Source organism: Oreochromis niloticus, linkage group LG20 (assembly GCF_001858045.2).
Source record: "Oreochromis niloticus isolate F11D_XX linkage group LG20, O_niloticus_UMD_NMBU, whole genome shotgun sequence".
NCBI lineage: Eukaryota > Metazoa > Chordata > Actinopteri > Cichliformes > Cichlidae > Oreochromis > Oreochromis niloticus.
The window spans coordinates 30,172,219-30,193,957 of NC_031984.2; the positions used below are offsets into that span (position 1 = coordinate 30,172,219).

Genomic DNA, 21,739 nt, shown 5'->3' on the forward strand with positions numbered 1-21,739 from the left:
TCACGCTTGTTTACTGCAACATCACTGCTCAACTTGAGTGCTGAGCAGTCATATTATAGCAGCACAGGGCATGAGGACCCTCAGGTCACTAAAAAATGTCCTGGTTCTCATGATGGAAGTCAAGTAGGACAGTACCTCAGTAGTTAGTGTTCACAGCCTTATCTTATAGAAAGAGATTAATGGATTCAGCCTAGCTCCTTATTAGTGCAGTTTGCATGTTTTCTCCAGGAACAATAAAGCTAAATTATCATTTAAATAAAGGTTAAACAACAAAAGAGTGCTTTAACTAGAATGCTTGGATGCTAAACTGCAGTAATGATTCTCAAAAGCATTATTTCATCTCTAGCACCATCGAGCCATAAAGCCACATGCTGTTGATTTATAGGTAGCAGTGTGACAGAGATATTGCTGCACAATAGGCACAATGGCACTGATGCTACTGCTGGACATGTAAAGTTGTTTTCTTTGAAACATTCATGGATTCCTAATGTTTGTGTGGCTCCTGAAAATAATTGGAACGCTCTCAGGAAATTTCCATGTCTTTACTGCATGAAGTGCAGTGCTGTAACACAGTGGTATGTTTTTGATGTTTTTGATCATTATGTACACAAACAAGCACATAATTCTTGATAAGCCATGTCGGGCTCCATGCTGAAATGACTTACCTCAAATTAGAGCCCAAAATGTGTGTATTACCACCGGAGTCAAACCTGTGTGCAGTAAATCTTTCCTTTGGTGTAAAAGATAGTGACGAGGTGCTGACTGCTGTGTTAGGATGATCTGTACAAATGCCAGCAATACCTGTGCACATATAGTCACGATCTTCCTCATGAAAAGGGAACGACAGACCTGAAGTCAGTTATGATTTAAAAAAGCACCCAGATTCCTGACTGCTGCTTGCTTCAATACTTAGGATGGTACTTTGTGTCCACCCACCGCATAGTGTCCTGTGGGGGTTTTCTTTGAACCCTATGAATAACCAAATTACTATTAACATGTAAAAGATTCTCCACTCCTGCATACGTGTGCGTCTGTCACACACTGTGACCTGTCTGTGTGTACCTCTTGTGTACAAAGTGTACACGTCAGTACGTACTGACTGTACGTCTCCCACTGTTGTAGCCGAGTGCAATGAACTGCTGGTATTTTGGGATCCATTTAGGCACATTTTGTGTTTGTATGTGTGCGTATGTTTCCACCAATCAAACAGATGTGTAGAAATCAGTTTAGAACAATTCAATTCAACTTCTTCTTACATGATCACAGCTCATTGACATGCGACACTGAAGTGCTTCCATAGTGTAGTGGTTTGCGTATATACTTAACAGGTCAAAGATCCCTGGTTCTTTCCCAGGAGGAGACACAAATGCATTTGGGACTAAACCTGGGAGGGTATCTTAGTGTAAAAACTATTATGGTGTCTCCTATCATGCAATCTGTTTGTGCCAGTTCATGATTAACTTTGATAAATTGTTATAAAATTTAAATCTGTTTCCATCTACAGACACAGAAATCTGTATTAAACAGGAAATCACATTAACTACTTACTTTCAGAACCTCCAGCCAGAACCTCACACATTTGGCAGTATGTGCCAAATGTATGTGCCTCTAATGCAAAGAGACTCCTGACCCGTGCAAAAGAGTTTCCCTCATCAGTGCCATTCCAACTGTGAGCAGTCTGAGTCAAACCCCAACTGTTTGGATAGAGGTTGCCTTCCACCAGGCAACCTGTGCAACCGCCTTGTAATTGAAAGTGGTTGTCAGGTGACACAACTATTTGTGGTCTCCAACAGCAAAACAATTCAGCACAATCAATGAGCAACCACTGATTGCTATCCTATTTTTTTCTCTACTGTGACTGAACCATTAGATAATTATTGGATTTACATCAAAAATGAGTTGGCTGGACCATGATTTTCCATTAAACCGTTCAAAAGTTGTTGATATACTTCAGTTTGGATCAAAGTGTTGGACTGACTGATATAGCACCATACTAGCACTTCAGCATGACTAAATATGTATAACATTGCATGCAAAGCTACAGTTTTGAGCATACTACTGTCAAGGAAATGAGGAGTAAGGGTGTGGAGAAATAATTTGTTCCAAACTGGACAGCTGCAGCACATAGACTGTTCTACATTATCAAAAAGATCCAACACAAACAATAATTCACCGTGATCAGGAAATCAAGAGAAAGTTAACACAACTTCTAAAGTCTCTTAAATAAATCCACTAGGACACTAAGAAACGCAACCTGCACGTGAGTCTCCAGTGTTGCCATGAATGAAGACGCATACAGTTTGATGACAATCTGCATGTGACACGTGCTGCTCTGTTTTATTAGTGTTTTATTTAGTCCATACACTGGGCCTGAGTCGTACACAGTTGCATAACAGTTATCATCTGATCCCACATGTCAAATCAGCACATGGGCTGTAGTTTGCTGTGAGGTAACTTGCCTCTGACCTTCAGATGTGTGTACAGTATCTATTTCACAAGCTCCCTCAACATGATGAGACAGTGTGACACAAACAGGCAATCGCAATCACTTTTTAGGACCTGCAAAATTCATGTGATAAATGCATTTATACTGTAAAATGTTCTTTATTTTAATCAACTGATGCTTACCAAAAAATTAAACACAATGCTACGTTATTATTACATTTTCATCCTTACTTCAATTATAAAAAAATTAATGTAAAAAATTAATTGCAGCATCAATTTCCGTCCACTAGGGGGCAGAATACAAAGCCACGATTCCGTCCCAAGCTACTGTTACAGCTAAAGAAGGATTTATGGTCAGGCAAACGTGTCTGTCCGCAGACACAATTACGGTCGGACAGAGGGCTGGGAGAGGAGTTTTCATTCACCTCAGACGTGCTCCCATGAGTCCTCCAAGATTGATTGGTAAGACTGCCCATTGGTTGGCAAGTGGGCCACAATAGAACAGGGAGTGACAGCAGAGTTCAAATTTTGAACACATTTAGATGACCACTACTGTAATTGTGATCACATTCCACAATAATTATCTAACACACCAAAACACACCTTTTTGAGTTTTTGTTTTTGGAGTGCCTGGATCTCTAAAGCACTTTGGGTCAATAAAATAGAGGTAATATTTAACACAAAGACCAAAAACCATTTCCAAAAACATTCTTTAACACAGTTCAGTGAGCTACATACTGAACTTAGAGGAACTAGCACTGATCTGATGCCAATTCCACCATCTGTATTGATACTATCAGTATTTAGATCCATTTGCCTGGCTCTACTTTGTAAGTTAGAACTTGGCTCTCCTCCATGGCTGGCTAACCGACCAAAAACACTTGCAAGAGTGGCTTAAAAACTGGTTGTACTGCATACTTGGAACACTGAAGCTATCTGGCAACAGAACTCACTGTAGAAGCGGGCACCGGATACGCTACCTATGCTGGACCATAAATGTGGCTTAACATGAACAATTTAACTCATTTAACTCAACTCAACTGAAATGTATTTATAAAGTGCATTTAAAAACAACTCACTATGACAAAGATGCTGTTCAGAAGACAGAATGGATAACAGTAAACAAAAGAATAGATCAGATAAAAGCTCATTTTAAGTCTAGTTTTTAAAAAAGACTAAATAGAGGGAGCAAGTTAGACTGTGAGGACTGTGACAGACAATTCACGTCTCCTCTGAGTATAAATCTACAGTGGGGCACAGTGAAAAGCATCCAATCAGTGGGGTGTAAGACATTAGAGATGTAAGAAGGAGCAACACCAAACAGGAGGATCCACTTTGATTCTAAACCTCACAGGCAACCAATGAGGAGAAGCTAAAAGATGTAATATGATCTCCTTTTCAGGTGCCTGTGAGAAGCCTAGCAGCAGCATTTGCCAGACGGTTGGTTATTACAGTTGTGCGTCTCAGGCCGTGATGGATGCTAGTGAAATATTGGCTCTTGTTTCAGCTCTCCTGGTTAGGTTTTTATAATGTCTAAACAGAGATAGCTGAGTATTCAGCAACCAGATGCACCAGCCACATATTCAGTTTTAGGATGAGTGTAAACCATTGTTCCAAGTCAGCTGATCACTTAAACTAGCGGTCCCCAACCCCCAGGCCACGGACCTGTTTGGTACTGGGCCGCAAGAGTTGAGGCTCGGGTGTGAAATTTATGGTTTTCAGGGGTTTTTATCATTATTTTTTAAATTGTTTTTATCGTTAACTCGGTTCCCCTGGGTCTTTTCCTGTGTGTTATGAATAAATCTTCTTTTTTTTGGTACTGGTTTTATTTTGTTGTACTTATCCGCGACACCTTAAAGGCCGGTCAGACATTAACTGGTCCGTGGCACAAAAAGGTTGGGGACCGCAGACCTGAACCATCCAGAGGCACTATTTAATCTTTACCTGTGGTTTAGTTTGAATCTCTTTCTATTTGGGACGCACTGCCGCATGGCCCATGCCAAAAGGAGTTCCAGTAACAAAGATGTCACCAAAACAAATGATTGCCAAACCAGTTCCAACACCAGTGATAAATGTTTCACTGTAAGCTAAGCTGTAATAATTTGCAAAAGGTCAACAATGTAGATTTGACAGACATATTTAAGACAATACTATTTTATTTGCTACCACATAAATATTGTTCCAATGGTTTATGCATGTCCAATTCATTAAACATGGCCAAAGGTTAAAAAAATGAGGTCAACTATGTACAAGTAACCCTTATGAGTCAAACAGTTTTTCTACTGTTGGCTCTGTGTGACGTCAATAAGAGCACACAGCTCTGGTTGTCATGTTATTTTTCCATTTCTGGATCGGGGAATGTGCCCTTGCAGGAAATTTACTGTAAACACATGTAATTCATTAAAAATGACATATAATGAAACATAGGGGACATGTCGGTCAGCATGATCGGCATTGGATGTAGTGCATGACTGAGTGGATGATGGGGGTGCTGAATGTGCAAAATAACAGATAGCAAAGTGGAAATAATTTAATGGACTGAGTACATGGACTAGCTTGCCCATAGAGTAGACCAGACCACTAGATGAGCTGACAACCCTCTACTGCCAATTGTCTGCTGTACTGGACCAGAACAGCCCAATAAACAAACCACACCAGCCATAAAGAGGACCCTCTCTCAGATCATGCCACATCAAATGTAGTTTTTCTTCACTTTGTTGGTACTTCCATGACTACAACACAAACAGGAGTGGCAGTAGCTAATGTGTGCCCCTCAGCTAACTCAGAGACTACACATGTTGTGTATATGGTGCTAACTGTACACATTAATCACAAATAAAAATACCATAATGCAAAATGCAGTGAGCCAATCTGTGAATAATTTATTTGTAAGTTTGTTGACTTTACTCAGAGCATCTCATGCATATTGATAGCAGCTGGGAAACTAAAATATGAACTTCCGATAGTCCAGCTTGTCCTGACAATAACAATATATGACATGCATAAGCCTGTAATTGAAGGAAATGGAAACTTAAAGGCAGTCTGAGGTTCAAAGGGTTAATCTGGGCTGTAAGGTTTTATGAAAGGGACTCAACCACGAGGCCACATTCCTGTTGCTCTTCAGAAATTGTGTTTAAATTTGATTTTCAGCCCTGAAATTTTCATGTGGCGAAGTCCTGTGGGAAAAAAAGAATGAAAAAGCACAAAATTTCAGCTCACACATGTGGACTCATATAATTTAGAATATTTGAGGGTCTCTAACTAGGCAAATGTTCTTTTATTAATGGATTTTCATTAGTATTCTTTCAAATTCGACATGGCTTAATTAGCTGTACTAAATTTATTGCGCGTAAAAGCTTATGCTGAGAGGACTCATGTGGAAACATTTTTTCATATTTGATTGATTTCATATGGAATGAGCCTTGGTCATCTTCACTGACTGCCTGGTCCGCTTTCTTTGTAAACTCACTCCTAGACAGTTTATGTTCCTTCCTTTGCTCATCTGAGCTCTGAAGTAATTTGTGTCTAAAATGAGTTAATAATGGGGAACCTTTGAAGAAAGCTAAATTCAGCTGTAAACGTAAGAAATCCAAATTCTCAGAGTCCACGATCGAGTGCAGCTGTGTGTTTTTATTCTGCTTGTATGTGCTGTTTTAATACCATATACTGTGTTCATTTATGTCTTTAGTTACATACTCAGAGTAACATTTTAAAGCAATCAGCCTTAGCTCTATATAGTTCAGTATACCTGACATGCAGTAACTTAACTAACCTTCAGTTTTTTTTCTCTTCTTTCAGAAAAATGTTGGAGCCATCAACAGAAAAAGGAGCCTCAGTGCTAAATCTCAGACGAGCAGCCAGGGTCTAGTTCAGCTCCAGATGTGTTGAATTAAATCCTCCTGCTGCATCCCAGAATGCCTCAGAGACTGCGCTAGCTCATAAATCAACACGATCTATATCTAGAACAGACACGACACAGACACAGCTTGTTTTGCTACCTTTTTTTTAGCACCTATATCTCCGCTTTTACACAGTGACTCAGCAAACATGCCAGAAAACATCTATTCTATAAAGTGCTGTGAAAAACAGGGGGCAGGGTTATGTGGTAGGGAGTAAAGGAAAGGCTCTGGCTATAAGAGCAGTGGATGGGGGTATAATTTCCATGTAAATTTGCCATGTGGTACAAATCTTAAACTGACATACCTCACGTTTCCCAGCTTTAGGTTTTTTACGGAACTTTCCGGGAAGCTTCTTTTTTTTTCTTTCCTGGATCTCTCTTTCTGAGCTACATGTGGTTAAAAAACATGTCTATAAACTATATATGTGAATAAGTTACCCTTATATAGCACTTGAAACGATGTTAAGGCATGTCATTAAACGTTTGTGAATTTTATCCTGGCTATGTGGGATTCTATTTTGACTTTTGAAAACAAAAAAGACTTGTAACAGTCTCGCACTTTCCAGACACAAGTAAGGGAGAGACGTGTACAGAGGTAAAAAAAACAAAATAGAGTATAATATTTGAGCTTAACAGCAGCTCAACAATGTTTCTGAGCAAAAAACGGTAAACAGAACACATTTTATTATGACATTAGCCTGCTGATATAGATAACCATAACCAGTGAGGCCGGCGGGACAAAATCTCATTTCACACACATAATAACTCCAGTTAAAAGCAGTGAAATTTTACATTGCTGAAATGGTGATTAACGGCCAGAAACTGTCAGTCAAATGTATTTGTGTCAAAACATTAGTGATGCAAAAATGCATCTTAAGCACATTATAAAAATAAAATGCATACATCTGTTACATACAATCTGTTGCTTATTTATATGGACTTTGGCAAACATAACGCTGTAAATTATTAGCTTTTCAGTTGCTAGATACTTCACACTTATTTAACACTTAGCTCACTGTCTGTACCTATCATCTGGTTTTGGGCACATTAGCATACTTTTTTTTTATGTGCACCCGTTGTCAGTGAAACCAAAAATTGAAGAGTAATGATTCAGAACTAAAACAGTTGATCGAAGTTCTGTAAATCGGTTCTGTAGCGTAACCATTGTACAAAAATGTGCACAAGAAAGTATGAGACAAATATAGGGCACTGGCTATTTTTGAACGTATGTGGTTTTGTGCGTTTGTCCAGAGCCAGACATGTTTGACTGAGTTTTCAAGCTCTGTCCAATATATACAGAATATTTCTGTTAATATGCAACACTTTGTCTTTTTTAAGCATGAGATATATTTGATATATATTTCCTCCTGTAGCCTAGGAGGAAGATCAGATTATATATTAATTGGTAGTTTGATTCCTGGGGTGCTCCAGTATTCTTGGGCAAGATTGTCCATTTAAAGATGATTACTTATACACTCTTGTAAATCTAAATCATGCTTAATTGCTCTTTTATGCTCTGTCTATTAGAAGTAGTTAGCTTGCTGTATTCTGACATTGTAGTAGTAATTTACTACAGTAACATTTAATTAATTAATTAATTAACTCAAGTCAGCAAGCTTAAGTTTGGTAAAGCCAATCACTTACAGCTAATATTAGATGACATAAGCAAACCTTGGCTAGAGACTATATCAATCTTATAACTAAACAACAACTATAGATACTGATAGTGTCAACACTCTTTAATCTTTACTCTTAAAAGCACTTAAAAATAAATGCACACATGCAGTCAGAAATAAATTAAGTTGTCATTCCCAAATAATGTGGCCCAAATCTGACATTTTTACAGTATCATGTGACTGAAAGTCTCTCAGTGAAAACATCAGGAAAGCAATATATAAAAAATCTAACCAAACACTTATTGGCTGTTTAAACAGTAAAAACAAATCATGGGTTTTGTTATTTTTATTGTAAATGTTTTACATTGTAGAACAAAAGCAAAAAATAACATTTTTAGCTTTTTTGTTGTAGGTATGTACAGAACACATCTGCAAATGACTTGAGTGTTTCATAACACACGGACAATTTTATTTTCAACTCAGGTGTAATTTCTATTTGTTTTATTTTCAATGTTAAACCAAATGCATGTAAATAAACTTTTATGTGTCATGTACAGACCTCACAAACACTAAGTTACCTAATTTTTAAACAATATATTTGAATTATCATGTTATGTACACTTTCTTTACAGTTTTAAAAATCTTTCACAATCACAGAAATCACTAGAAGAATATTTCAACTCTCTTTTAGATGAATATACAGTATTTACATACATTCACGGGATCACGTACGACACCCTTTCAGAAAAGTGTTTCTTCTAATTGCATGGAAGGAATGGCTGACTGAGTTAACATACTTCCTTTATATAGCGTCACTGGTGGCAAACCAAAGACTAAAAAGGGTTTGACAATCACTGCAGGTTTCAGCAAATCATCAATTTCTAAAACCACAAAAGTCTTTCTTAAAACCGTATTTTAAATCTGTTTCAAATCTGTGAATTTTGTTAAATAATTCCCAACTTTATGGCACAGAAATTTGCTCTAAACTCCTCCAATGACATTTGGTTTAATTCAAAGGAAATGGAGAATAAGAGATTAAAGCAATCTACACAGTTAAGTGAGATATGAAAAAAAAAGCTTAACAGTCACTGTTTCCTACAGTACAATACCTCCTTTAGAACAATATCGATATATACAATCGATATGTTCAAGACCAAGGACGGGCAATAGTGTTTCTCGAATGCTTTTGAATATGGTATTCATTCTGAAAAATGTGATGTAAATTCATGTTTGGGCACGACCAAAGTAAGAAAATTTACTCATGAAGATTTCCCATTAGATGTGGCATTTGATGTTGCAATGACACCAAATTTCTATCCTTGAAGGAAAGTGGGAAAATATCTATTTGATGCCAAAATATTTCATACATTAAAACAATTTTTTTCTCTTACAAATGAAGTCTTCAGTGATTTTAAAAATGCAATACTTTGGGTATTTTGCCTCCATTGCAGTTGGTCACTATTAGCTAATGTAAGTTAGCTAACACTAGCTGATGTTAGCTAACATTTTATAATGCTAGTTACTATTTTGTAATTGTACGTTATTTACGCTATGCACTATGATAAAGGATTGAAGGTACTTATAATTTTCATATGCACTGTGATCCTGTCATTGCAACATGTGACAGCATTGGCCAGTCCTTTAGCAAAAACAACATAGCTTATCTTTAATCTTTTTACTTTGGTGTCCTTGGTGCTAGCCTTAACAACTGGCTACCAAATAGAAAAACTCAATTTGACAGGTAACGATTTCATTTAATTTCAGATGTTCAAAAAATCTGGGGCAAGACAAAAGATTCACATTGATGCCAGCAGATTTACCATCTTGTATCATATGACAGCAGTGACATAAAGTAAAGAAAGTCACATTAAGTAATAACTGATAAGGTATAACAAAATCATTAAACAGAAGTTGTGACATTTCATGAGATGAACAAAGACAGAGTTTTAAAGCTTGGCTTTAGGATCATCAGCTTTGATCCAATAAAGGCCATTAAATTTACAATTATTCCGATAAGTAATTTTTTGACAAGATGAATCAAAAAGAGTCAGACTGCAGTAAGATAACACAAAATTCTCAGAATTCTCAGTATGGGCAGACAACCAAAAATGTCATGTGTATCAGTGCAAATTACACGATATTTGTTGGTGAGCAGTAATTCAACATCAACTTGAGCTTTGTTCTTGTGTTTGAGGTCGTAACAGACTCTAAGGCAACAAAGAGACTTATTCAAAGCTAATGGAATGTTGGTGTATCTTTTTATCTACTGAGAAAGAATTAAACCAAGACCTTAATAGTCCCCATTACTTCCTAATAGCATGCCCAGTAAGCTCTTGTTGCCGTGCTACAAATGAAATTCAAGCCATTAAGCAGTAAGTTTTTGCTAGTATTACTTTTCAAAACATTTGGCTCCAGGAAGAGTATAAAAAGTGGAGGTTTTAAACAGGGATGCATGTGACTAGTCAACTAGATGTTTAAATCCTACTGCTATTGCTAGTCAGCACCAGAAATACTAGTCAGTTACACAGACTGGTACACCTGGTAGCAAGATGGAAAGTAGGCAGATTACAGCTAACCAGCTTAGTTCAGCAGTATTTTGACGCAGAAAATGAATGGTTGTATGTCACCTGTGCTAGCATGCAAGCTAATGGCAAACTTATCATTGTGTCTGTGTGCAACATTACATACAGCGCAGAGTGCCACACATGTCAGAGACATTTAAAATGCAATCTGATCACAGAGGTACGCGACTGAAAGCTCTTAGATACAGCCAAAGTCTAACCTCGTCCATTAAGTTTTGAATGTTTTCTACCTTTTAGACAAGTCCGCTAACCTGATTCCCTTTTTTCTTGTTTAAACAACTAGTAAATTAGTCGCCATAGCATCCCTAGTTTTAAATAGTAGCCAACCCCCCAGTGTTATACCTTTTATTGATATAAGGCTTTTGATTGAACATTAGCAATAACACACACCCCAACGTGTAAAAAATAGCAGATCTTTCTCCAAATTAGGTTAGCTAAAATATCTGAGAATAAAGTTGTAATATACAAGAAGCTTATTCCACCTGTGAGGGTGCTTTGTCAAGTAACAGTTTTCTGTTTTAGTTCGTTACAGTCTTTTCCTTGTCACCCAATAAATTATCACAGTACCATGAGTGTACGTCACGCACACGTATTTGAACATAAACACACTTGGGCAAAAAGGAGTCCGGCGCAAACTCCTTTAAAGGGCATCTGGACTATCACCCCACCACCCTCCTCTGTCTTTCGTCACGCACATTCCCTCCCCTTCCCTCGTGTCTGTCAGGCTGCCAGAGCAGGGTCAGAGGGGTCCATTTGCAGAGCGTCCTGTCCTGCTGCTTCGTGGAAAGCGGTGGACTTTGAGGTGCTTCGACAGGTGATCACTGCGAGCAAACTTCTTCTCACAGACTATACACTGGTACGGTTTCACTCCTGAGTGGGAGCGGCGGTGTCGGGATAGCTCGTCCGATCGAGAAAATCTGTTGGAAGGAAACCCAGCATATGGTTAACAAATTAATCAAATTTTACTGTACATTAAAAACATTTGGCTATAATAATTCCCCATTAATGGCTTCCAAATGTTCTATTTTATTATTACTATCAGTAATGTGATCTGTTTGTACACAGCTATTGTTATATATAAAAAAAACCTAAAAACAAACTGATGTAGTCACGCTTTAAGCTGCCAAATAATATAAAAGCCATGCCAGCCTGTTTTATTTCAGGGTAATCTGATAGGTGTGAGTATTGCCCTGCGACTTGAAGTTAAAGAGCCATCCCATATTTAGCTTAACACATGAGCACTGCAAATCCAAACCCAGTCTATTCCTGGCCTGCTCTGCTGCGGTTTCTATGGGCTTCGGCCAGCTTGGGTATCAAGCCAGTGAAGGGTTAATTGGATGACAGAACAGTGCATTTATACCTTGATTTAGTTCCGTATATATTAGTAAAGCTGTTAAGATCTGAACAATCTGCAACACAGATTGATTTTCTAGCACATTTCCAGGAGCAGCAGCAGGCTGTAGACATGAAGGCGATAATTCAGAGATGTAAAGATGTCACTCACAGTTATTTCAAACCATTTCCACTGTAGACATGTATTACAAGACTGGCCTATTCATCATTTTAATAGGCCAGTCATAAAAAGAAGATAACTGACAAAGCTTACAAAGCTAAGCAGTGGCATCTGAGACAGCAAGAATCTTAAAACAAATCAAGACGACTCCTGTTGTTGATACGGAGCTCTTTCTCTATTGCAAGTCCCACATAATCTCATATAATACTCCAGAAAGTACAGATAATCAGTCCCCAGTGTAACAAAAGAGTCTGCAGCCATAACAGCTATTATGTGAGACACAATGAGCCAATATGCTCAAAGGTGGCAATGCTAACATGTTTGTCCTGAGCAGGTAGAATATTTGCCAAGTACACCCTTACAGCTTTCAGAGGCTTTAAGATGGTAAGTAGGAGGCAGGTGCCAAGGTGACACAATATCGAGAACTATTTTAGCTGACCTGTCTGCAATGATCTTTAAAAAAGCAACTGTTGCTGCCAGTGAATCTAGAAAGTGTTGGCCATTTGTGGCCATTTTCCAAACAATCTGAATCCTACCACTCTAAAAAGAGAGAGACCGCTCACAAGTGAAAACATTCAGGACAGGTGCCAATCTTCCCAGGAATGGACTTCCCAGCAAATTCACTGCAAGGTCAGATCATCCAGTGCTCAGAGTACCTTCAAAAAGCCTAAAAGCTACAGTTCAGACTTTACAGGCCTTGGTTAGCATGTTTAATGTTAAACTTCATGACACTACAATTGGAAAGGTTGCCAGGAGAAAGCCTTTACTCTATAAAGCTGCATTTGAGTCTCCTTTGCACAGATGAAACCACAGTGGAGATGTCTGGCCATAATGCACATCACCGTGTCTGGAAAAAAAATGCAAAAAAACAAAGAAACAACTAGAAAAACAACATTTCAGCAAACACAGCTCATACCAACTACTTAGCCGGGGGTTTGGACTTCTAGTATTCTAGAGTCAAATGTAAGGCCATCAGTCTGACAGCTAAAGCTTGGCCTAAACTGGATCATGCGACAGGACAATGATCCTTTTGTTGTAAAGGAAAAGAATCAAGGTGCTACAATGGCCCAGTCATGTGTGGATCTCAACATGACTGACATGCTGACTTTAAGAGAGCTGTGCATGAACGAACGCCTGCAAACCTCAATGAACTGAAGCAACAAAGAGTCGGACCAGATTCCCCCACAATAACAATAATAATGATGAAGTCACACATTATCATACATTGCTGTTAAAGGTGTTTGTGCACACTAGTGAATACTGGGTGTACTTTCTGTTTTGTGACTGTATTCAGTAAAACCGCACCATATAACTATTTGCTTTATGCTCTGTTGGGGGCAGCACATCGGGCTGACACTAAAAGTTATGATATTCACCAGTTATTGTCTAATCATGTTACAAAGGACCTTCAGGTAAAACAAAACGCAGTTACTGATATTAAGTTGCAAAGGTCTCCAAATGTGGGAAAAACGGTTATATTTTTGTTGCAGGCTGTTTGAAAAGTTAACTGAGTGACAGAAAAGAGGCAAATGAAAGGTGTTTTTCTAGCTCTATTACACAAACACAATGTTTACTACAGTATGTACTACAGCTCTCTTTGTAAAGCTAATAGCTCATCTGTTTGTTACACATCTACAGTAGAAGACACAGCAGAGCAAAATAAGGAATGAGTTGTAGTTTGGATAACGAGCCAATGGAAACTTCTATGACAGGTTTCTTTTCATTTGACACCTCCATGTACCTCTTTACATTTCACACAGTCATTCAGTTTTGTTAACAGACAGTTATGGCTTGTTGGAGCCTTGAATAACAAATAATTTTGTGATGGACTGTCTACTGAAGTCTTTTGCCTTTGTGTTGAAGGGATTAGTGGGTTTTTTAATCTAGTTCTAACTACCTCAAGAACATGTCAAGTAAACAGAAATAAATACTGATCCATGTCTTTATGTTCTCTTCTTTATGCGACTACACTCTTGGTAATCGCTGGATGATGTGCATGCAAGCATTAAACCCTATATCAGCTACAAGCTTGGGCACAGTAGAACCCATGCATGTGTACTCTATGACTAAACTTGGGCTGAGCTTATAAGAACTATAACATGATGTACTGTACCCAGAAAGATCTTTCAACAGAACATTCATGCAGGAGTTATGCAATTACATAACCTCACTCTCCTCACATGTATGTTCTTTGGCATTACGCCTGTTCTCTTTTGTCACCCCACCTTCTCTCTCTCGCCACCTCATGCCCTTTCTTGCTATAGTTCTTTGTCTAGAATTTTAGCAATGTCACTGTTTTTCAGCTTACATGTCACAGATTGTGGACAGAGAGAGAGAGTGTAGTCAAGCTCAGTGAGTTCAGCGAGTTCATAAGTGCTAAAGGTTGGGATTAGGGGCAATTTTCTTGATTACGTGAGTTTGTGCTTTTCACTGAGGATTGTGGCTTTTGCACCTCAAGTCCTTGGGGCAGCTTGGCGTGGAGCTGCACAACACATAGTATACAAAACAGTGTGGGCCCTGTGGGAAACACACGCAGGTTTTGTTCTAACTTGTCCCTGAACTTAGATCTTCCGCCAAAGCAGCATTTAAAGAAAACAGCCTAAAAGGTGTGGCGGTCAGGCTGGTTACAAACAGTAACACAGATGCTGGCAGATACATAAGCTATAAATGCTTTCATAGTTGTTTTTCCCCCACTCTTTGTTGAGTGTGTGCTGTTAGTTAAAGTCCTGTGTGCCACCGTGTTTATGTAGATATAGGTATGCCTGCTACACGTTAACCAACACAAAGGCCATGAAACTCTTCTGAAGGATTTTTGCAAAATAGATATTATCTTTTTATCTAGCTGAATAGCAGCAGCTTTCCATCCACGGTGGTCCCCGCCAGATCAACAACCCTTCGTGAGTGATGGATCATAAACTAAGCACCCTCTCTTCCTTTCCCTTTGTCTCTCTTTTGAGCTCTAAGTGTCCAAATCTGAGGCTAAATTTGACTGTGACAGCTCCGTCACCACCCAACATTGTTTTGTTGTAATGATGAATGCATCAGCTGACAAAGACAACAAGCCACAGCCCTGATGACAGATGCCGAGCACGCACACGCTGGACTGTTTTTACAGCAAACTTTGGGTTCCAGCCCAGATTTTCAACACAATCCTCACATGAGAGCCTCAGTGCAGAGATGAAAATGCTCCATGTTTGTGTGCGTGTATGGGTGTGTGTGCGTGTGTTACTTGTATGTGCTAATTTAAGTGTTTACATGTGACCAGATGGTCACAAGAGGGGGATAAAATTCCAAAAAGCTTTAAAAAGGAAAACTGTTTGGCAAAGGAAGGAATATAACGTTGACTGAGTTATATGTGGGAATCCAGCCAATGAAATACCTCTCCTGTCCACTTCAGAGGAGCCAACACATGGATCTACTCTAAGGTTACAGAGGGTACAGGGAGGCTGACTTCTTACTTTATGTCCATTTCCTCACTCAGGGAGAGAGGAGTGTGGAAGACGTAACTTTATAATATAGTAAATTGCTGCTGCTGTCATGTAAAGACGATGGAGAAGAAGTTTTGAAAGAACATTTAGGATCACTTAAAGAAACATGCAGTTCTCAGTGTTTGCATTTCCTGACAACACAGATTAAACCCAGTCATAAATGAAAGAGAGTGCACCATTAAACCTGACCAATCGAAAAACATGGTTAATCTTGCCACACTCTGACAAAACACACTCGTAATCCAAACAAAAAGATCTAAAGTTTAAATAAGTATCAGCAGAATTTTCTCCACCACATAACAAGTTCATTAATTTCCCTGAAATGAGAACTCCATCTAACACCTAGCTTGTTTCTGAGCTGTAGCACCTGCATCTTTCTCCTCTTCGGTGGACCTCACTGCCACTAGCGTAGTCGTGGTGAGTGCTTAGCTTGCATGTCCTACTTTAACATGAACTCAGCTGCTCCTTAGCACCTGACCACGCTCACTGAATCAACAGTATGATTGGAAACATTCCTGAGATTTTCTTTTTAGTCACAAGGAGCAAAAATGTGAAGAAATTTTAACAGCATCACATAGATTATTGTAAAGACCAATTACTTGAAGTAAAATACTAACACGTCGGTATCCCCAGTTTCAAGTGATCTGCAAACTGATTACATGCAGGTCCATATGTCTGCCACTGATAACAATAACACAGCAATGCAGCAAAACAAACCTCCGATACAAATTTATTTTAGGCTTTAGAGCAGAAGTTATCTTAGCTTAGCACTAAGATTTGAAAAGGAGGGACGAGTTAGCCAAAAGCACCTTTTCAAGCTCACTAATAAAAATGTTGATCTCATCTCTTTGGTCTGAGGAAAAAGCAGAAAACTAACATCAACAAGCTGTAACTGGTCCTTTCCAGTGAGCGGCCGGGTCCAGTGACCTCTCGAGTTGCCTCTGGATGCCTGAAAACCTCCCTATAAAGCCAAGACATGAGAGTCATATCGCTCATCTCATCTGTCCTTCATCAGCACAGCTTGATGGAATGATACAGGTTACCAAAGGACAAGTGCCTATAGCACTTTATTTCTCATGGACAACATGGAAAAAAGCACATCTCAGACTCCAAAAAAAGAGATTATTACATCCATAACAAGTGACAGATCACAATAACTTGGTAGAGAAATACCTGGATGTATGTCCACCCATAACAATGTTGTTAAAAAATGTCTGACATGTTTTTTTAATGGCTATAGGTGTAGCACAGCCTCCTCACAGTGTGTGCTGATGGCAGGTATAACTCTGCACTGGACAACTGCTGAGCTGGACCAACATATCCAACATATCACTCCATGACAAAAACACATTAACCTTTTCACTCCAACTTTAACCTAAATTTAGATCTACCCTTTACTTCAAATCCTTAGCAGAGTTATTTTAACTTTACCAATGCTTGCCCTAATGTAGGCTGGCCTTTGTCCATATGTACAAAGACACACACACAAACACATGGGGACATGTCTATAAGGCTCTTTATGCACACTTTTGGGCAACAACTAAAAAATGACCACTGCACCAATGATCAAAGAGTTCAAGTAAGGATTTCGTATTCAAATGTAGGCAATGATTTAAACCTGGAAAAGCTAACCAGTCTGCAGCACATGAGACTTTTACCTTGTATCCTACACTGATAACTTTAAACTTGATTCTGTATTAATGCTCTGCTGCATGAACAGGAGTAAAGTGGTTGCAGACAGTGAGCAAACAAATGGAATAACTAACAGGGGACAAAGTCTGCATGCAGACCGCTTCAAAAGGCACTCTATCTAATCTGCAATTTTACCATGGTAGAAAAACACACAGATAGCAGGGATACAGCCAACATGTAGAAAAGAACAAATTGTAACCTTCTAAAAAAGCCTTGAGTGCAGCTTCCCTGACGATGACCCATTCCTCCGTTCACTCCCATCCATAAACTAATCAAACAGAGGTTCCTGAATCCTCTCTCTGCACATTTAACATACATTTATACCCTTGTTAAAGTTTTCACTCTCTTGTAAAATGATACCTTTGGTTCTTTCAAAAGAAGTGGGGACATTAAAGATGCCTCAAAGACAGATAAAGGATGTGCAACAATGTGCTCTTTCTCCAAGAAGCAAGAAACCCTTCCAGCATATTTCAGAAGTCAAACAGGACAAAAAGACAGCTTCATGCTGTTGCACTCGATGGATTACATTTCCTAGAGTATCACTTCTTATCAGTAATAACCTGACAATGGAGTATTCTTCATTACATGACACATTAATGTGTAGCACTGTGGTACCTCATTAAAGTCTGTACACAGTATTCAAGTGTGTGTGTATGGACTCCTATAGAGTGGAAGTCGATAACCCTGGGTATTGTAATGTAGTGTAGATACGGATATATATGCAACATTAAACCACCATTAAACCACCATGTAACTGGTTAACCACATGCTAAATAGGAAATTTTACAAATGAACTTTAATACATTCATTTTTACATTACATGATGTCTTTTTTCATTTGGGTGTTCCAAATAGATGAAAATTCTTTAAAAGGGGGCGGACGTTGACCTAACTCACTCCCTACCCTTAACCCTAGGTGGGTTGCTGGTTACCTGGTGGATGTTATAAGAGGCTAAAGCAATTGAATGTGTGTCATGTGAAGCTGGCTAGCTTTTGACTTCATTTGAAGTCAAACCAGCTTTACTATAAAAACATTTGGTCCTGCTCACCTCCATCCACAGCCAGGCCACGTGCAAGCAAACGGCTTCTCCCCTGTATGCCTCCTCAGATGGGCTTTAAGGTGGCTGCTCTTGGAGTACATCTTATTACAGCCAGGAAAAGAGCACTTGTGCATCTTAATAAGGTCTGCGACTGCATTCTTCTGGTACCTCTGACCTCCAGAAAGCACCCCTGCAGCCGAACCGCCACCTAACCCACCTTCCACAAGCCCTGTGGGTTTAGCTGCGATGGGCACCGGCGCGATCCGGACAAATTTGGACGAAGTGGTGATCCCGGCTTTGCTTGAGCTTGCGACGTTAGCTGGAGAAAGCAGCTGAGGCACTAAGGCAAAAGTCTGCCCCTGAATGTTAACCAGGAGCTGAGCTATTTTGATATCAGTTGGGGCCAGGGTTTGTTGGGACTGGGATTTCTCGGGATTCTGTGTGTCAGATTCTGATATGGCACTGGAGTTTGGTTCCTGTTTGATTTGTATAGGCTGGATTTGTAGGATGACAGGCACAGGAGAAGCAGAGCTGGAACTTTCGGATGAGGAAGGCAGTGATCCAGAGTCCTCCTGTTTGATCCCTTCTGCATGGCTGGTAGCAGAGCTAGTTACACAGCTAGCATCTACCAATGATGATGAGCTGTCCATGTCTGATGCACATGGTACATGTTTGGTCTCTGTGTGGGAGGAGAGCGGAGAATGAGCCACAGGCACAGTTTGATCCGAGTTCTGCGACACTAGTTCTCCTGCTAATGTCCTTGAATTTTCTGCATCTACATCCTCTGACGTTGGGGACATCGCCTCATCGCACCGTTCCTCTTCTTTTTCCACTGCCACAACCATGTTTTCCTCTAGGAACTCCTCAATTTCCTCTAGAGTGGGCTGGAACAGGAATGCCGCAGGATCCTGCAACTCATCGAGGAAGACTGGAAACTCGTAAGAATCCTCTTTGGCCTGCTGCTGCAGAGCACTCAGCTGCTGCTCCCAAGCCAGCCCCGTAGGTAAAATGGGAACAGTAGGAGAAGAAGATGTGGAAGAAGGCGGAGAGGACAGGCAGAGAGAGGATGAATGAGTGTTGCTGCTGTTGCTGGTGTTAGAACTTAATGAGGTGGTGTGGGAGGCCTGAGACAGCAGGAGGTCTAGCAGGCTGTCTTGACTCTCTCCTCCCGAGGAGCTGCAGCTCCCACTGCTCCTGCTGCTCCTGCTTTCATAGCTGGAGCTGAGGACATGTCGTGACACCGGGGACGAGGACTCGGGACTGGAGCAGAGGGACGAACGAGGGCTGGAGGAGTCACTGAGGTCGTCCTCAGAGAGCCGAGGAGAGGAGGAGAGAGTCACTCCTTGGTATGGGTGGTGGTGGTGGTGGTAGGTACACGCGTCAGTCACCATGGTGCCACCATTAGTGTGGCAATAGAGGCAGCTATAGTCAGACTTTGGGGAGCCAGTGTAATACAGGAAGGTCTCCTCACCAAATGGTAAGTGATCAACCATTCCTGTGCGGATGAATGGCAGCTGGCTTTGCTTCACTCTGCTCTGAAGATCGGGCTGTTGTGAACGTTCAAGCGTGTTTCTTGTTCCTACAAAACACAAATGATTCAGTTTATTAGGTATGAAATTGAAAGAGATTCTCCACAATCCTCATCTTGTGGCAGCTGCTTGGACTGTGTTCAATTTTAATGAAATGGAACTTTTAACAGGCTTGTGTTCCTGGGTGATGGTTAATCCTAAAAAGTTCCAGTGTGATACAAACACAGCAATGCTGTCTATGAGTCTGTTTGAAACTCAAACTCAGGTTAATTTTTTACCGAGAAAAAAGAAAAAAAATAAGTAAACCAACACTCACAGACTAAGAATGATCTCCTATTCTTTGTGGTTTCTACCTGCTGCCTGTTCAAGAGGTTTGCAGCTGATGGCACTTCAAAAGGAAAGTCAATCATGTGTGAAGGAAGCGGAATTTAAAGACTGTGCATGTGTGCGGGAGTGTGGATGCTGCAGCTGCTGGTTCAGACTTCAAGTTGACCATGTGGAGTTTGGGTTTCCCGTTTCTTCTAACATTAAAGCCACATGGTCATTTAACGTGTTTTTCTACCTGTGGTCCTTTGCAGAGCTTTTGTCTCAAAGAGGAAACCAATTGAAATTTGTATCAATAAAATTTTCAATACGGCAGACATTCGACATTAAAGCTAGAGCCCAAAAGCGTTCTGCAGTTTTGGAGTCAATCGGTGTCACTGCAGGAAGAGTGAGGGATTTCGTGTCTATTTTTATACCAGAAAAACAATGCACCACATCTACATTTACATGGATAAAAAAAAAAAAAACACTAGACACAAATGCACTTACATGCAATAAGTGGCTTATGATGATTAAACGCAACTCTGAAATCCCCCTTTAAAACCTTAAAAGGCTGCGTGAAAACGGGGCTAGAGACAAAATGACAGTGCGCCCTCTTCTGTAAAAAAAAAAAAAAAAGTTTTGAAGTGCAGAGATCCTAAGGAAAAAAATAAAACAAAACAAATGTTTTTGTTATGCACACACACACACACACACACACACACGAACTTTTATCTAATGTATGATCTCAGGCCAGAATAAGGTAACATCATATGACATTGAGGGTCTGGTGTTCTGCAGCTGCTGCTTCTATGTGATACCTTATGGGAGGGGGGAGAAAAAGGGTTTTGGAAGAGAGTTCGGGATAGGTTTGGCCACGTCTAAACGATCTGCCCTGGAGTAACCCTGCAGCCATTAAACTTCAAACAAGAATTTTGACAGCATGGTGCTCTCCTGCTCTTAACCACGCTGCGTGCTTAGTTAGGTTAGGTGTGGAGGTTAATTCGGAATTCACGGCATGTTTAACGCTGCAGGCTGTGACAGCTTGTCGGATCACAGGCACGGGATTACCTTTTTTTTCTTTTTTTGTAATACTGCTCCAATTCGCTGAATATTTCTAGGTATCATCCGGTAACAGCTTTGCGTGCATGCATGTCAGACGTCTTTCATCAGAGCCACGCTTCAATGCACTCCACACGGATAAACAGAAGACACACAGTCACATATAAACAAGTATCTTTTAGCAAGTCGCCTACACACTCACCTGTATATGCAAGCAATCCAAACTCCGCTCCTTTAAAGCTGAGCGCTTCTCTCCTGGAAGTCCGTGCGTAATAGTGCGTAATGGCAATAGAACTCCACCGCACGGTCTTCGCACACTCTCTCTCTCATACAGCTCTCACAAGATCTCTCTCTCTCTCTCTCTCTCTCTCTAGAGTAGTCGTTGGTTCGTTTAACCGTCACGTGATCGAAGTTCGGCATGTTATACCAGTGAAATCAGGGCTCACGAAGGCTCGTCTGCTCGGCGCACGGTAATTGGCCTTCTATGACGGGAGGCCGGCCTTAGGGCTTGGCGTCAGTGGAAAGAAGGTGCGAGCAAAGGAAAGAGAGAGCATGTGTGCCAGTGAGGCTCG

The 21,739-nt window shown here is 40.1% G+C and overlaps 1 protein-coding gene and 1 long non-coding RNA gene across 3 annotated transcripts; both read right to left on the reverse strand.

Moving 5' to 3' along the window:
• Window positions 1–5,302: 5,302 nt before the first annotated feature.
• Window positions 5,303–6,314, reverse strand: LOC112843226 (uncharacterized). Its single transcript, XR_003215420.1, has 2 exons — window positions 6,218–6,314; window positions 5,303–5,621 (listed from the first exon to the last, which is right to left on the reverse strand). It is a non-coding gene; the product is annotated as an uncharacterized LOC112843226 (long non-coding RNA).
• A 2,205-nt stretch (window positions 6,315–8,519) lies between these two features.
• LOC100694784 (Krueppel-like factor 15) lies at window positions 8,520–21,537 on the reverse strand. 2 transcript variants are annotated; one of them, XM_025901801.1, is made up of 4 exons: window positions 21,370–21,537; window positions 20,616–20,724; window positions 18,283–19,852; window positions 8,520–11,458 (listed from the first exon to the last, which is right to left on the reverse strand). In XM_025901801.1, exons 3-4 carry the CDS (start codon window positions 19,764–19,766, stop codon window positions 11,281–11,283), a joined length of 1,662 nt encoding a protein of 553 aa, XP_025757586.1. In that variant the 5' UTR covers window positions 19,767–19,852; window positions 20,616–20,724; window positions 21,370–21,537; the 3' UTR covers window positions 8,520–11,280. The 2 variants fall into 2 exon arrangements, with proteins under 2 accessions (XP_025757586.1, XP_005454132.1); XM_005454075.4 differs by lacking the exon at window positions 20,616–20,724 and having other exon boundaries at window positions 21,370–21,536.
• Window positions 21,538–21,739: the final 202 nt, after the last annotated feature.

Coding starts and splice junctions, on each gene's coding strand:
- LOC100694784 (XM_025901801.1), bottom strand. CDS start 19,766: ATGGTTGATCACTTACCATTTGGTGAGGAGACCTTCCTGTATTACACT. Junction 11,459..18,282: donor TGGCCTGGCTGTGGATGGAG/GTGAGCAGGACC, acceptor TCCTTCCAACAG/ATTTTCTCGATCGGACGAGC.